The sequence below is a fragment of the Diceros bicornis genome, chromosome 15 (genome assembly GCF_020826845.1).
Source record: "Diceros bicornis minor isolate mBicDic1 chromosome 15, mDicBic1.mat.cur, whole genome shotgun sequence".
Classification (NCBI taxonomy): Eukaryota; Metazoa; Chordata; class Mammalia; order Perissodactyla; family Rhinocerotidae; genus Diceros; species Diceros bicornis.
In genome coordinates this window covers 52,387,145-52,403,573 of record NC_080754.1, presented here as the reverse complement: position 1 = coordinate 52,403,573, position 16,429 = coordinate 52,387,145, and the positions used below count along the sequence as shown (strand labels likewise).

The 16,429-nt window shown below is 36.7% G+C and overlaps 1 protein-coding gene across 5 annotated transcripts in view; it reads right to left on the bottom strand.

The window, feature by feature from the left end:
- MECOM (MDS1 and EVI1 complex locus) overlaps nucleotides 1-16,429 on the bottom strand; it is a 346,247-nt gene that overhangs the window by 271,493 nt on the left and 58,325 nt on the right. For all 5 annotated transcript variants that reach the window (XM_058556392.1, XM_058556393.1, XM_058556395.1 and 2 more), the window contains exon 2: nucleotides 8,171-8,508. In XM_058556392.1, the coding sequence (XP_058412375.1) occupies nucleotides 8,171-8,461 (291 nt within the window). In that variant the 5' untranslated portion in view covers nucleotides 8,462-8,508. The remainder of the gene's footprint in view (nucleotides 1-8,170; nucleotides 8,509-16,429) is intronic.

Here is a 16,429-nt window from a genome sequence, read left to right as displayed (position 1 = left end):
GGGACATTATAAATAGAATCCCCCTTTGATCTTTCTGAAAAAAATTTATTTTGTTTTTTGATTGTTTTTTTTTTTGGAGGGGGTAGGAGTTACTGGGCCTTTTTTTTTCATTTTTATAGTGACTGCCAGGGTGGAACCATAAGGTGCCTCACTTTATATGGGTCACACAGAGAAAGCATGAGGGACAAGCATCCAAAATGCTTAGACTCAAAATCCAAATCCAAAATTTAGATTCCAAAATGATCAATTAAAAAAACATAAGAAGGCGTGTGTGTGTGTGTGTGTTTGTCTAAGGTTGTGTAGTGTGGGTTCTGGAGACATCGTTTCTGCATCAGATGACATTCTACAACTGACTTCCGGGGATTAGGTTAAGAGGTACAAACAAATTATTTTCTGTGTCTTGGGCAGCATTTGACTGGTGCAATAAAAGCCTGATTGGAAAGCTGATGGGATAAACACTTAATAGTGTGATAGGATTTGGATCCAGAAGTAGTAAATATTGGGAGCAGGTGGCATGACCAACAATCATAGAATACTAAAGTTTTAATTGTTCCTGAACCTGCTTGTCTTGTTCCTGGCCATAAACGTTCCTCTGAGAAGACATCTCTGAGATTTTCTCCTTTCATCTTATGGACCCAGCTCATGCTACAGTGTGAGCCGCTCAGTGAGGCAAAGCTATTTCTGTGTAATGTTTGTTCACCTTCTATTGGTACAAGCAAAAGTCCCTTTATAACACAGCCCCTGTCAAATTTCTTGTGCTGTACTAAAATCGTATTACACCAAATATCAACTTGAAAGAAATGACAAGCTAACAGGTAGCTGTTGGTATCTATTTGCTACACACACACACAGAAGTCTCTTCATATTATTCTTTGTCATAATGACAGCTGACCACTTCTTGCTCCTTGTGATTTTTTGCCTTGACAATCCTACTAATTATCATGTAGAAAATACTCTTAAAAAGCATACGGTATTTGACCGATCTTCAGCTTCAGCTACATCACGAAAGGCCAAAAGAGGTACCAGAGCAAAAATGAGGATAGCATTTATTTATTGAATTTTCCTATAGCTGCCTATAGCTGAAATACTTATTAATTGTTTAATTCTTGGACAGAATTATGTATAAAGAGAAGTACTTCTCAAAATTATTGTATGATTCTATCAATGGAAATAAATTTTGAGAAGCTAAGATGCTACATTAATAAAAATTTTTCTTAATTGCTGAAATGAAATAGTATACAAGTCCCCTCAAGGTCCCCATTTCCCCATACTACCTATTTGTCCTCATTGGAACAAATTCTCTCCATATTACTCCAGCGCACAAACTAGGGAGGAAAGAAGCTGCTCCAACTCCTTTATCCTTCTAAGCTAGATTTGAATCAGTTTCTTCCTATTACTTCCTACTGCTTCCTAACTTATCCCCAAGGAAGAAGCCTAGAGAATAGGATAACCTGATGTAGTGGTCCCAACTAAGTATTCTAGAATAACAAAACATTATAAAGAACATCTGCCTTGGATTGACCAATGCTGGAACCAATTGTCAAATCTAGTAAAAGAGGATCTTTCCTGAACATATCATACTTTGAACCCATGAGTTCTACTATTGATTTTGTGACTAAAGAGGGAAGCAATAATCATGCAAGTATGGAGGTGAATAAACAATAAAAGAAAGTCATTTTGGTCCATTTTGTGGGATATACTAACAATTTATATGAGAGTTCCTAACTGGAAGAAAATCACCCAATATTCTTTTGAAAAATGAGTGACTCACGTGCAAATTCCAGTCGATCACCAAGGCAGGCAGAGTAAAACAAAAGACTGTTGATACTTGGGGAACTTTTAAAATTTTTTAATATCAGACTTGCCCGCATCACTGACAACACTTTGGAAGTACTAGAAGTTGTCAAAACGGCAATAAGATGAGGAGACATGCTGAACAACATCAATACCGTTCATGGAAGAAAGTACAAGATGAGCAAGCCTCTGGTATTGACAGAGCATATGTGGGTGGGGGAAGGGGCACTTCTGACCTCTTCACAGAAAAGAGGGGGCCCTCTTGAGCCCAGGTCAACACTGGAACTAGTTCACGGTGGCTCAGGAAAATAAACTTCTATTTTCTTTCAACAACCAGAGATTTATTTTCTACTGTGTATGCTGGAAGCACAAGATGAATAAAATAGATTGCATCCTCTTTTCTTGATTTCATTATATTTGAAGAGAATCTATAACATCTTCTCGGGCCCCAGTGACAATAGTGTTCAGGGTCCTATTAACTAAACCTCACTTTTTCCCTTGGCATTTTCTCAGTTCTTAAACGTTCACAAAGTAAAATTGAATATCCAAATTATATTTGCCATCTTTTAAATAATATTGCAAAAACTTAATAAATACTTCATAACGTAAGGTTTTATGGTAATACACATTTATTATTAGGTTACATTTCTCTTTCTTAACTACCCATTAAGGACACCCTTTTGGATACTTGGTAGTCTTCCTCCTTTATTGGAATTAATTCATTTCAAAATTATTAAGACAACGGTCCTCACTTCTTATGTTATCTACCTTTAAGAATATGAAACTTGTCAAGTGTACTTGCTTTCTCATTAACAAGTAAACGTTTTTCTCTGAAATCAATGCCAAACCAGACAAAATTCATTTTTGGCCCAAGCAGACCTAGAGGGAAATAGGGGAGAAATATTGCCATTCAAAGATATCTGATGCATATCTCTAAAATCTCAAATTACCCTATTTTTCTTGATTACCAAACTTGCATTATTTGTCAGCCCCCTGACTCAGTTGTTAGGTATCTTGAAAATATGATGTGGTTGTTGTTGTTTTAATGGACATTCATGTTTCAGTTAACATATAGATTGCATATTTCCATAGCTAAGGCATCACTGCAGAACTAAAATCAAACTTACAAATGTGAGAACAATTTCTTTTGAAATGATATACGGAGGCACACATCATTGTAATATCACATTTCAGGATTACAGTGCTAGAACATAATGTGTTGTCAAAGCACTGCATCAAAATTATTTAATGAATATAACTCCAGTACAATCTATTCCCCCTATTCCTCCCCATCTATTTAACAGAACATAAGAGAAATTTACTGTCCACTCATGTAATTATTTTTCTATGTCTGAATATGTGTATGCTTGAGAGGAGAAAAAGAAAAGCTAAGTTCATACCTGGTTTTTTAACTGATCAAAGTAATCTGGAGCAATTCTGGCTGAGATGGATACAATAGAGGCTTTGGCACAAAATTGGTGCATCATCAACTGACTTACATCTCCTTGCAGAATTTTATGATGACAATAATAATAAAGATACGCAAAGAAAATGTACTCAACACCAATATTCCATAGAAACAAAACTTCACATTCTTTTTCCAATGACCTATCTCAGACTGTTAAAAAATATGCCACCTAAATAACTCCTTGCCTTAAGAAGAAATTTATGAATCTCTCCTGAATCCTTGTTTTAATTGTTAGTTAGGAAACAATCAGGGCTTCTTTTTCAGATAAACCTAGAGTCGCATAATTAGACCATCCTAGAAATAAGTGAACTTCTAGGAAACAAGAAGTGGTAGAAAGAGCAATAATTTATGAAAATCAATAAATAAAATATAATTGGCCTTTGCCCTTTCTAATGATCCTATGCTAGGTCTGTATTTTAGCCAAGATTTTGTGGTAGTGGTTGTTGTTTTTCACCTTTACTGAGCTCCTCTACCAGGTGGAAGCCTCTGGTAGGCTTTTAACACACGTCACATTTTATCCTCACAACAACCCTGTTGGATGGGTACAATTATGATCACCGTGTTACATATAAATAGACTGAGGGGCAGCAAATTAAGTAACTTTTCCCAAATCGCTCAACTAGCACACCAAGCCTAGAAGAGGATGTGAGGCTAGGAAATCTCACACAGAAGGCTGCTTCCCTCTGTTCTGCCACACAAGTCGCATGTCATCACCTAACGGTCATCTCTAGAAGGAAACATATGAGAAGACCCTCATCTTGAACAAACAGGATTTTTCAAATTATTCTTTAATCAATCAGTAACTCTAAAGTTCTAAACCTAAGAAAAAGCATTTTATCACAAATTACTTTCAAGTCCAAGAGAGAATCAAGTATTCCCCAGCCTCTGAAGATCTTTTTCTTAGAGACAAAGGCAATCACACTGCCAAACTCTAATATTATTTTAAAAGTTTCTCTTTATTAAATCAATACTGGTTTGGGAGAAATCATACAAATGATGTTTTAGATATCTATGGCTTATTTTATCTGACCATATATTTTGGTCTGTAAATCATATTTTCAAATATATCCTCTTTCTCTAAAATATAAAATTAAATGAGTTTCCAAAAAAATTATTTGGGAAATATATTTAACTTTTAAAAAAATTATTTAAATGGGGTTTGGAAAGGTGGCCCTAATTACAACATAATCTTTGAACTTTCTCTTTTAAACGCTTTCTTTGAAGAGACTATCATATCTCTTTACTTAATTTTAATTATATAATACCTAATGATGTGTGGCCATTGGTCAAATAAAAACACTGGAACCAACTGATTTTGTGTAGTTTCCCTAGAATCGCACAGTAGTGGTAAAATTAAGACTTGATTTCATATGTCTAAAATCCAGATCCTGGCTTTTTCCATGAATCTATCTCAGCCCCCACTCCTTGCTTTTTCCTTCAGAGTCACATAATCCTATATCCATTCTTCTTTTCATTTATTCTTTCATTCCTTCACTCATTCTTCCATTGAACAATTATTTGTTAAATGTCTGTGTTACAGACTAAATGTTTGAATCCTCCCCAAATCCATATGTTGAAGCCCTAACCTCCAATGTGACTATATTTGGAGATAGGGCCATTAGGAGGTAACTATGGTTAAACGAGGTCATAAGGGTGGGGACCTGGTCCAATAGGATTAGCGTCCTTATAAGAAGAGACACCAGAGTGCTCTCTCTCTTTCTCTTTCTATGTGTGCATGTGTGTGTGTATGTGTGTATGCATGCACATGTGCACATGCACTAAGGAATGGTCATTGAAGACACAGCAAGAAGGCAGCCATCTGCAAGCCGGGAAGGGTCCTCACCAGAAACCAAATCAGCTGGAACCTTGATCTTGGACTTGTATCCTCTAGAATTGTAAGAAAATAAATTTCTGTTGGTTAAGCCATCCGGTCTATATATTTTGCTATAGCAATATGAGCTGACAAACACAGTCTGATTATTTCAGATAATGTACTTAGCATTAAATAGCACCACAGACACCACAGGTAGAACACAATCAAGACATTAAAGGATACAGCTATGTAAACTCGCAAGGAAATATTGCTCTATTAGGGAAGCTAGGCAAATAATTCGAATGCTATAAAATGCTTTAAGGTCTTTCGTAAATAAATTTACCCAGTGTTATGGTGGGACAAAATTTAAGCAGTACTAAATTGTGACTAGAAAGGTGAGGATGGTGTCACGGAAGAAGAGCACTTGAAGAATGAACAGAAACTTGCTAAGGATGGGAAGGAAAAGGAGGTTCCCAGGTAGGGAAACAAGTGTGTGCAAAGATTAGGGGCCTGATAGAACATAGGAACTGTAAATCAGACATGGTTGGTATGGGAGACAGTAGAGTCAAAGATGACCCATTTTTTGGCTTGAGCAACTGGACAGATGGTAATGCAATTTAGTATACAGGAAATGCACAAGGAAGGGAGCTTCATAGGGAGAAAAGATCAAGGATAGTACTGAAGATAGCAATGATTTGTTCAGTTACGATAGGCTGTGTTTATGTAGGGGAAACATTTAGCACAGAACCTGATGCATAGTAGGCACTCAATAATTGTTTGAATCTGGATTTCCTCTGTTCGTGTTTATTTTCCCTGACATAAGAGGTTTTTTTTTTCTCCTTCAATTCATCATTTTTAAAAATGAAGGAATATCAAAAAAGAGAGGTCACATTCGTTAATCACAATTATCTGTCTAACCAAACAGGAAGAAAATCAGGTACAGGTGAGGGCCAAGATGACACAAGAATGATTAAAAATGAGCACGCAGAAGGAGGGTAAGATGCCTTTGTGAAAATGCCTTTGTTGATCATGATTGGATTTTATATTAACTAGGGTAAGATTAAAAAAACAAAACACCAGAGTCAAGAACTCAACTGCTCCTCCATGGATAACAAGTTTGCCAAAATCACACACACACAAAAAGCCCTTTCTCTGGTTTGTTCATAATATATCTAAAGCAGACAGTCCACACTCTCAAAAGTGAGAGCAACCATTAACATGAGAAAGAAAACTATCAACTATTGACCATCAACTAAATTCTTGAAGGACAGAGAGGGAATGGGTGATCTTTAGCCAAACAGGCATAAACTATTTATAGAGGTATCTTGAATTCCAAGCAATGAAACAACTCGGTTTTGACATAAAGAAAAGAATCATTTTACATTTCTCAAGGTGAGTATTTGCCCATGTATATACTGAAGACATTTTACTCCAAGGAGAAAAAAATAATTATTTTTAAATTTCCTCTAAATGCAGAATTATCCCCAGGTTCATCCCCCAGTCCATAGGTATCCTGTTTAAAGAGTCAGAGTCCCGCATTTACCAACACTGTAATTCCAAAATGATTTCACTATTAAGCCTTGGTTTATTCCAAGCTTTCTGGATAATCTCGAGCAGTACTGCACTTGTTAACTCAAGAGATTTTGTAATAAAAGTTTAATGAGTTACTTATTATTAGAATGTTTATAGCCACTATTTTAAGGTGAACAATAATGACGTAAAGTTCGTACGCAGTTGGTTTAAAACGTATTCAACTCACAAATCAGTTAATGCTACAGTGATTTTTTAAAAATCTCTTATCAATACACGTGTCTAAAGGTAATGTAGCTAAACCACAAGGTTACCAGAGCTGTGGCTAAGAACAAAACTAAGGAAGGATTTCTCCTTATAATCATGTCAAATCCAGATCCTAATTTTTGGTACCTCAGAATTTGAACAAGAATTGGTTTTAGTACGGCATTTTGAACAGATTTCACAAGGGGACACATATAAAGAAACAGGACAAAAATTTGAAATTAAGTCCTGAAGGCAATGCATATTTATTTCTATTTTAAAAGCTAACCAGATATTCTATTAATGATCATAAATATTGAGAACATACCAAAATAAATCTAGTTTATCCGATTTCTGTCTGACGGAAATACTATGAAACCAAAGGTCAATCACATCTCTAAAAAACACTTTCTTGCCCATATAGAAATCGCCTACGAGTTTTTCAGATATAGATCAGACTTTCCAGAAATTATGATGCTACGATTTAACCATGAAAGTCTTCAAGTTATAAAAATAAATGGGAAGTATATATATCTACTGAATCTGTACAAAAATTATAAACTCAGAAGAATAACATTGTTACTTGCTCTTATTGAAATAAAATTTATTTAGATTTTGTAATTAGACCCTAACTTTTCATTCTTAGATACTGTCAGATGGTTCTATGAAATGTATAGCTGAAACTAGCGTTCCATTGTTTTTTGCTGTCATTTTAATGCATGAATTACTCATAAATCAATTTGGACATAAAGAATCATCACAGAATTCAGTACAGTGCTCACATTCTAGAAGCATGTAGAATCAAAGCAGGGTTGTCACAAGTGGGGCAAAATATATTAGAAGAACACAGAGCAAAATGAACATGTAGAACGGAAGTAAAACCAAATTAACTCATAGCCACAAAATGAAGAAAACAAATGTTTCCTCCAATCTTCCAAGCACCCCCCTCAAGAAACTATAAAATACAATGAACACATCATATAATGAAGTTGTTTGCTTATGCCACATATTATAAGGGTGGCCATATACAATGTTTCCAAATGTTAACTATAAAAACCATACTTATTTCCTTAGGATGTTTTCAAGTTGATACTATTCTTTGACCCTTATTGGTTGAGTTCTCTTCCATCATGCTATACCTTTAGACAATACTTTGTTTCTGTCAAGAAGTGAGGTTGTAAGGGAGTTCATTCTTAAAGACCTATTTGAAGACACTTTGCCACAAATGGAATTTGCTTATTTTATGGCCATTTAAAAAAAATTAATCTCTTCTTTACATATCTGAAAATATATAAATGTGTTAATTCAAAATATATTCTTACCTCCCATCCATAACTGGGGTCTTTCAGGTTTGACCTCTGCTCTCCCACATAAGGCCCAAACTTTTCACCTGCTTGAATCTTCCTTTTGGTCCATATTCCTAGTCCTGCTCCAGGCATATTTGACTCTCGAAGTTCAAACTCAGCAGGAATGGGGATATCATCAGGGATGTAGATGGGGGCTTTGTAAGGAGAGCCCTCCTTTGGAGTGAATGCTTCGCTGGATGTGGCTGGAGAGCATGGCTCTTGAATATTGAGGGAGGGAGTGCTGGCTACTCCATCTGCATCTGGCATTTCTTCCAAAGGAATTTCAGGGTAGCTGCCATATATACACTCATTACCTGTGAATAAATAGGAGCTTCATGAATTCCTATTGATATAGAAGAGACAAAATTCCACAGCTGGGTAGTTATCTCATAATGTTGTTATTTGAAGACAAAATAGAGAAGACCATTGTTAAAATTTGCCTTCATTAAAATCTCTATTATTCACAGGTAGGGGAGGGAAGGAAGGATTATTGCCTTTGTGGTTTATCCTTGGTGAATCCATAAATCAAATGAGCTAATCTTCAACTGTCAATATTCTCATGGGCCAGCTCAATCCATTACCCAGCTGGGAAACGATCAACAATTTAATTGTTGGCCTGAAAAAAGCAGAGATAAGAAGTAAACACGTGTGTACCTACAACCCCACAAACCATGACAAACTGGGAGCTGATAGCATTATACAATGTATTGGAAAATTGTATCATGCAACGGTATCTTGGACAGAATTGTAGGAGAGTCACCCAAGATTCCAAAGGCTGCCATGTGCAACAAGGCTTAAATTTGTGTGGCAGAATTATTTATTGGAATATTAATTTGTGTTTGTTCCTTCTCTATTTTTCCTTCCCCATTTCAAACACATCGCCAAGCCCTTGGTATTTCCTTGCCTCAGTAACTTATCCAGAGCAGAAAGTTCAAGTTACTTGAAGCTCGTGATTCCCCTGGACATTTGTAAAAGCTAAAATCATTAAAGAAATTGGGTGGGTTTTCTAGAGGGGAAAGAGAGAAGAGTGGTACCTTAGGGTGCACCAAAAAAAGAATTTCCTCCAGACTGAGAAATCAGAGATCAGAGGGCCTCTGCATGGAGCAGTGGCCTGGAGGAGGTGGCAAGACCTTTGAGGGGATAGCAGGGTAGAGTAACTATGAGTCTGGACACTCAGAACCAGGGCTTTAAGGACTCTCCAAAGCAGCACAGCCGCCACACCTAGAGTAAATGAGTGCCCATTGCAGACTTTAAGACCGTTATGCAACTTTGTGGGATAAAGAATAGTGACTGAACTTGAATTTCCCACCAGTTCACAGTTGAAGGGGATTTCAGCTATCTTAAAACTAATAAACACTTGTTTCTTATCTACTAGGATTATGGCCTGAGAGTCATATCTGATTTGATTGATTCATAGACCTTCAAGGGGACAACTAAGAAAAATGGGTTAAAATTATAAGGAACCAGATTTCAATCAGAGCGGTCTAAAGGTAAAATAGGTTACTTCCAGTTCCCATCACAGGGGTTCTAATATAGTCGAGATAACCACAAGTTAGAGATGATGTGGAAAAATTTTAGCTTCAGCTTGGTGGCTAGACTAGATGACCTTTAAGATCCTACCAACCCTGCAGTTCTATGAATTATTAAAGTCTTCCAAGATAGTTTATTGGGTTAGAGGGTAGGAAACCTGAGTTCTAGCCCCAATTCCTTCTCTGATTCATTATGGCAATTAATTAACTATAACGCTCATTAATAATTGCCCATCAAGTACTGATTCCTCTTAAAATTTAGTCAAGAGCAAAGTGATAGTACATGGAAAAGTATCTTTCTAATTAGATGCTGGGTTCTTGATTCAAACAACGAGATAATGCCATTTTAACCAAGCATAGACTGGAGCTCCAGGACTCAAGCTTATACCTATGAGATTATCACTTCAGCATATCCAAAATCTTGTACATTATCATCTGCTCTCAAATTGAGTCTCCTGCCCAATTTCCCATTTCCATTAAGAATTCTGTTTTTCCCCTAATTATCCGTCTTCAAGGGTCTAAAATAACAGACATTTTCTCTCCTTCATCGTCCAGTCTATTCAGTCATTAAATGCTATCCATTCTTCTTGCAAGATTTTTACCTTCATCCTATGCTTTCAATCTGCATTTTCATTCTTGAATTTTCTAACAGTCCCCTAAATGGGTCTCCAGACCTATGGCTTCTTTCCACTATCCCTCAACACTGAGCCTATACAATGCTGCTGGATTTATCTTCCTGGCACACCTATTTTCCTGCATAATAGCCTCCAATAATTCCCAGTGTCCACGGCTAAAATCTAAAGTTCTTAGACTTGAAATAAAATCTCTCTGATTTTAAACCCATTCTCCATTTCTCTCTGATTCTCAACACTCCTCAATAGAAGCCTCCAGGCCAGAATAAGCTTAGCCCTGTCTTTCGAGCTCAGTGAGAACTTCCTCTGTGGTTCTTCCTGCTGGGTTATCCTATCTCTGCTCCCCTGCCCATCCAACTTCTAGTCATCCTCACAGGTCAACTTGTCCCCTCACTATCCCATTTAACATAAGTATGCCTCTTCCTTGAATTCCTGCATGATTTCCCACCTCAGTCTGTTGATCAAATAATACCATGCATTGCTGCTTAGAGTTTAAGATGAATGATTCTTTTATTCCCAACTAGGAAATAGGCCCTTGAAGGGATGACACAGAACTCACACCTCTTAGGAATTCTTCAAGTGATCTGCATAAAGGTGCTTCATAAATACTTGTTAAATAGATAATTAACCTAACATATAATTTTATTGAACTATTAAAGCAAATCAACATTTTTCTACCAAATATAAGAAAGTATTTTGCTCATGAAAAGCAGCTTTAAACCCATAGAAATAGAACACAACAGGGTACAAACTTTTCCCCAAGCCAAACATCAAAAGAACAATTTTAATAATGTCCCAAAGAAATATTATCAGAGAAATATACTTCAGGGTCCAAACACTCTTGATAAAATCTATCTAATTTTATCCTTCAAGGAGATTTTGCACTTCTACCTTAGAGTCAAAAGTTAACTAACACTCTTGATACAGCTAAAAACATTTTAAAAATTCTCTCTAGAATTATAGCATTCAACTACTGCAAACACCAAGTTACTTTACAGATTCTTAAAGGGATTTATCACCCATTGTGAAGATTTTGTTTTTCTTGAGAAGTAAGTGCTATACAGTGGAAGACATTGTGTAATCTATAGACTTGTCCATGTAAGCAGCAGGAAACACAAAGGTATCCAAATGAATGGAACTATTTCCTCCAGTAATTATCCATTAAAAGTCAGTAAAATTTCCCCTATTTCCTCAAAGGGTTAAATCAGTCATACTGTCAGTTCCATCAAAGTGATCTCAAATCTTAAAAAAAGATAGAGACAAGCCCATCTGGGCCCTCTCACTGGCATAGCTGACCCCATGACCTTTGAGTTACCCACAAACTCTCCCAACGCATAATTTAAACCAGTGCGTTTGGATTTCGATTCCTGTGGAGACAAAATACACATGCGTGCCCAGGCTGCTGTACAGAAGAATTTGAATTTAAAGCCTGAATGCAATTCTGCTTACAAAGGCAAAAAACTCCAATTAAACCTAAAGAACAACTTATATAGGTAAAGCAAATCCAAGAGAAAAACTCATGGTCCTATTCATCCACATGCAGGCATTAAATGTACATGCAAATCCAGGCAATTTGTTTTCAAGCCACTGTTAGTCTAGTATCATCTGAATTAAACATAAGAAAAGGCTGTGGTGACAAAAAAAAAAATGGAAATATAAAATTGCTGAGTTTTACGTATCAAAATGCAACAATATTTCAGTGTAATCTAGCATTATGAAATTTTCAACAGCAAATGCAGTTTATCACACTGCATTGAATATTTGCATAAACCAAAGTACACTAAAGCCTCCATGTACTTTACTCAAGAACAATCCAAAAAGCTGCTAAAATATGTCATCTAAATGACAAACTACCTCAATTATCATATCTCTATGAAGTCTCTGTTATTGGGGAAAAAAATTGGTAGATCCTTTCCCTGAGCTATAACTACAGATAATTAAAGTATTGCTCAGATACCGCACTGACAGATTGGGCACATTTACAATAGGTAAGTATCAGGTAAGAAGTGCTATATACATCAGTGGTCCCATAAAGATAAATAACCCTTGTAACTTCTTGGAGTTGAGTTGCCTGCTACTGGAATTTCCTTTATGCATCCCTTAGGTGTGTCATTAACTGAGTGAGGACAGAAAGACAAGCTTATTGTTGGATTTGAGGCAAATGACTTGGGAAACGCTCTTGGAAATCAACCTCTTTGATTCAAATTTTGTGTTCTAATATTCCCAGAGACCAAACAGGAGCCCACACTTAGATTAGATTAGATTTATTTCTATGACTTTAAATAACTAACATACGTTTCTACTTGAGGAGAGTTCCATTTTGAAAATATATAAGAATCTGCAAAGAGGAAATTGCAGAAATAATACCGATGATAAAAACTTCCATAGATGTATCTGTATTTTCTTATTTTGACACTCACAATCCAGTGAGGAAACCATGGTAAGAAGAATAATCTCCCATTTTGCAAATCTAGAACCTGATACTCAAGGATGCTAAACAGTATATACAAAGTCAACTGAGACCAGAACTCAGGTGTCAAAATCCAGTCCTCCCTGTAACTCTTAGGCAACTTGCTTTTTTATTTTTTAAAGATCTGTTTTAATGTTTGTTTGCTTTTTCAAAATTGTGGCCATACTATGTGACTAGCTTGTTTTTCTGCTTTTTCACTTGCTATTTTATTATGAACATTTCCTTAGGGTTTAAAAAATATTTTCTAAAACTACATTTAATTGCTGCATAATATTCCATTATATGAATCCACAAAAAATGAACCATTTTGACAGTGCTTATTTATGTTGCTTCTAATTTTCTGATAAATCATAAATACCATGGAATGAACATCCTTTCATATAAATATTTATATTCATCCATTTTAATTTCCTTAGGTTAGATTCCTATAAGAAAGCTTAATGAGTACTGACAGATTGCTTTTCAGAGATGTATACCAACTTTTACTCCTGCCAACCATACTGGCATTTATTATTATGTCTTGTTTTTAAAATTTATTAATACAACGGAAAAGATTATGTGGTATATTATTGCTTTAAATCACATCTCAGAGGTTACTGAGACTAAGCATTTTTATTTGTCATTCATATTTCTCCTTTTGCAAATTGTTCATTGTTTTTGTCCATTTTTTAATTGGGCTTTTATTAGTCTGTCTTATTAATAATAAAGAAATTAGCCCTTTGATATAATTTTTGCGACTTTTCTCAGTAAATCATTTATCATTTGGTTTTTTAATGGGGTTTTTGTAGTATAAAAATTTTAACTTTCATGGAATGAAGTCTATTTTCCCTTTGTGATTTCTACATTTTTCTTAGAAAGTCCTTACCTATCCTAAGGAAAAAAAAAGATTCTCTTGTATTTTCTTTGAGTTTCATAGTTGCTTTTCTACCAACCCTGGATTACCAATGATTTACTGCTGAGTGAAAAGCAGAGAAAAATGATTTCATTTATTTGAGCTCCTGTGAACGGCAGGCTAAGAAAAAAAAAAAAAGCCATTTCACTAGTAATTCTTTGGGTCTTATTTGCAAGGCTGGCCTAAAATGCCTTCTCTTTTTGTGGGTTTTATATAACTCACCATTTGTTTCACTTGGCCTCTCTGCCGAGTTTAACTGCAAATCTTCTGGGCAGATGCCATCCAAAATCCTGAGTTTCACCATTAATAGCAATTCAGTACCCGTCATAATACTTATCACTCAGCATTATCATTAGTAATACTAACATAAATAATTTTCCTCTCCACTCTTCACATTACTTCATTGATAGAAAATATTTGGCAACTAAATACAGTTTAATATTAATATTAGAAGCATATCTACATTGTTTGACTATAAAGTAAGACACTTCTGTAGGCATTAAACAAGAAATCAGTTCTTTGTACTCAGCTGTACATACATATGCATATCGTACACACATCCATGTGCATTTGCAGTTTGTGTGTGTGCGTGTGTTATAGCTCAATAATCTTAAAAATAGGCTGAGACAGAAACATGGTTTGAGATCTCAGGCAGACTGGTTGAGATCATAACTACATGAAACAACTGCCAGGAGGAGACCAGCTAGGGAATTGAACAGATTAGGTAACTCAGAAATTTAGACATTTCCCCCCATTATGTTCCTCATTGCAGTTTTGTAATAAAAACATGAGCAAACTTCAAAGGAAGCTCTGTAGTAAAGGTTAATTGCTACTAAAGAAGAGGTTGGGCCGAAGCGCCAGTACTTTGTGCCCAACTTTCAAGCAGACAGGAAGGATCACACGTGGCTGAGAGCTGAGGATGCGTGCCCAGCTCTAGGAGGAGAGGAGGCGCTGCCAAACCTCAAAGCCCCACGAGGGACCTCTTAGTAGGACGTGAGCACATGAACACGAGTCCATGAGTCGGTGCCTGCTAATGGTGGGGCAGGGAAGGGAGGAGGAAGACATCAATTTCCTTCCAAAATTCAAAACGGACATGCTCTTCTTCCCTTGTTAGGACCATTCCAGAGTGGTTACAGCAGCATGTTTGTGAGAAAGCAGAGGACCTCAGGAGCCAGCTCTTGTGCACCAGCAACACAACCAATCAATGTGTGCTGGGCTTGGGGAAAAGGGTGGAGCCCAAGGAAGGCCAGATGCACACACAGAACAAAGAAGGAGGCTGTGAACTGGCCAGCAGAATATTCTGTGAGAATGGCCCCAAAATCATGAAATTTAAGATCCCAATGAAAGAAAGAAAGAAAACTAGTAAAAGTGAGGAAAATGGGGCCGGCCCCATGGCTTGGCGGGTAAGTGCGCACACCCTCCGCTACTGGTGGCCCGGGTTCGAATCCCAGGCGCACACCAACGCACCGCTTCTCTGGCCATGCTGAGGCCGCGTCCCACATACAGCAACTAGAAGGCTGTGCAACTATGACATACAACTATCTACTGGGGCTTTAGGGAAAAAAAAAGGAGGAGGATTGGCAATAGATGTTAGCTCAGAGCCGGTCTTCCTCAGCAAAAAGAGGAGGATTAGCACAGATGTTAGCTCAGGGCTGATCTTCCTCACAAAAAAAAAAAAAAAAGGGGGAGGAAAATGAATTTCCAGAAAACTGACTTAAACTAGCTTTGAAGGACTGTAAGGGTCTGGAGGTACAGGCAGGCTTAGAAAACAGAGGCATCTGGTTGAATGGGAAGCTGCTGATGGACATGGTCTTCAGAACGTGCTGCCTCCACAGAAGGCTGACAAGAAAATAGACCTCCATGGAGTCTTTTGACACTGGATTGCATTTGTAGAATCCATGTCCCCAAAGACCATTATTTTTGTGAAATAATCTATCAACATTGTTTGGCACATGGAATTTTTTTTAATGACCTTCTAAGCTTCCTTGCACTTCTAGTATTTGCTACTTCCTTGTACCATGCTATTCCATTTCTTCCTTATGGAACTTTTTTTTCCTAGTGCTTCCTAAAAATATTTCCTTTCTGGGCTGTCTAAAAGACCCAAAAAATATGGAAGAGTGTGGCTAGTAGCAAGGGAGATGGCAAAAAATACCCCATGAATAGAAAGAAAGGAAGGAGGGGGATTGGCAATAGGTGTTAGCTCAGAGCCGGTCTTCCTCAGCAAAAAGAGGAGGATTAGCTCAGGGCTAATCTTCCTCACAAAAAAAAAAAAGAAGAAAGAAAGAAAGGGACCAAATCAATGGACAAACATTTATCTTTCTCATAGGATTGTGGCATACCTTTTGCTTGTCCTGTGGCTTTCAAATCTGGTTAAGTGTTTCTCTACTCTCCTAGGAATTTCACAGACATTTCACTAAATAAGTATGGTTTGGGAATTAAGCTGGTAGCTTCCAAGCTATTATGAAATGGGTTTGGCCACTTCCAAAAGTTCCTCTTCAGAGATGGAACTAAGCTTTTTTTAAAATAGTTATGGAAAAAAGTGGCTAGAAAATTCACAGTTTAGGTATCAGTAAAGCCCTTCGGTGTCTACTGACAGAATCTAAAATAGCTAAAATAAAGACATTAAAACTCTGTGAGCACTACTCCAAGGAAAAACATGATCTGGTTAATGTTTGGCTTATTCTGTTGTTAGGGAGCTATGAGCACCAATAC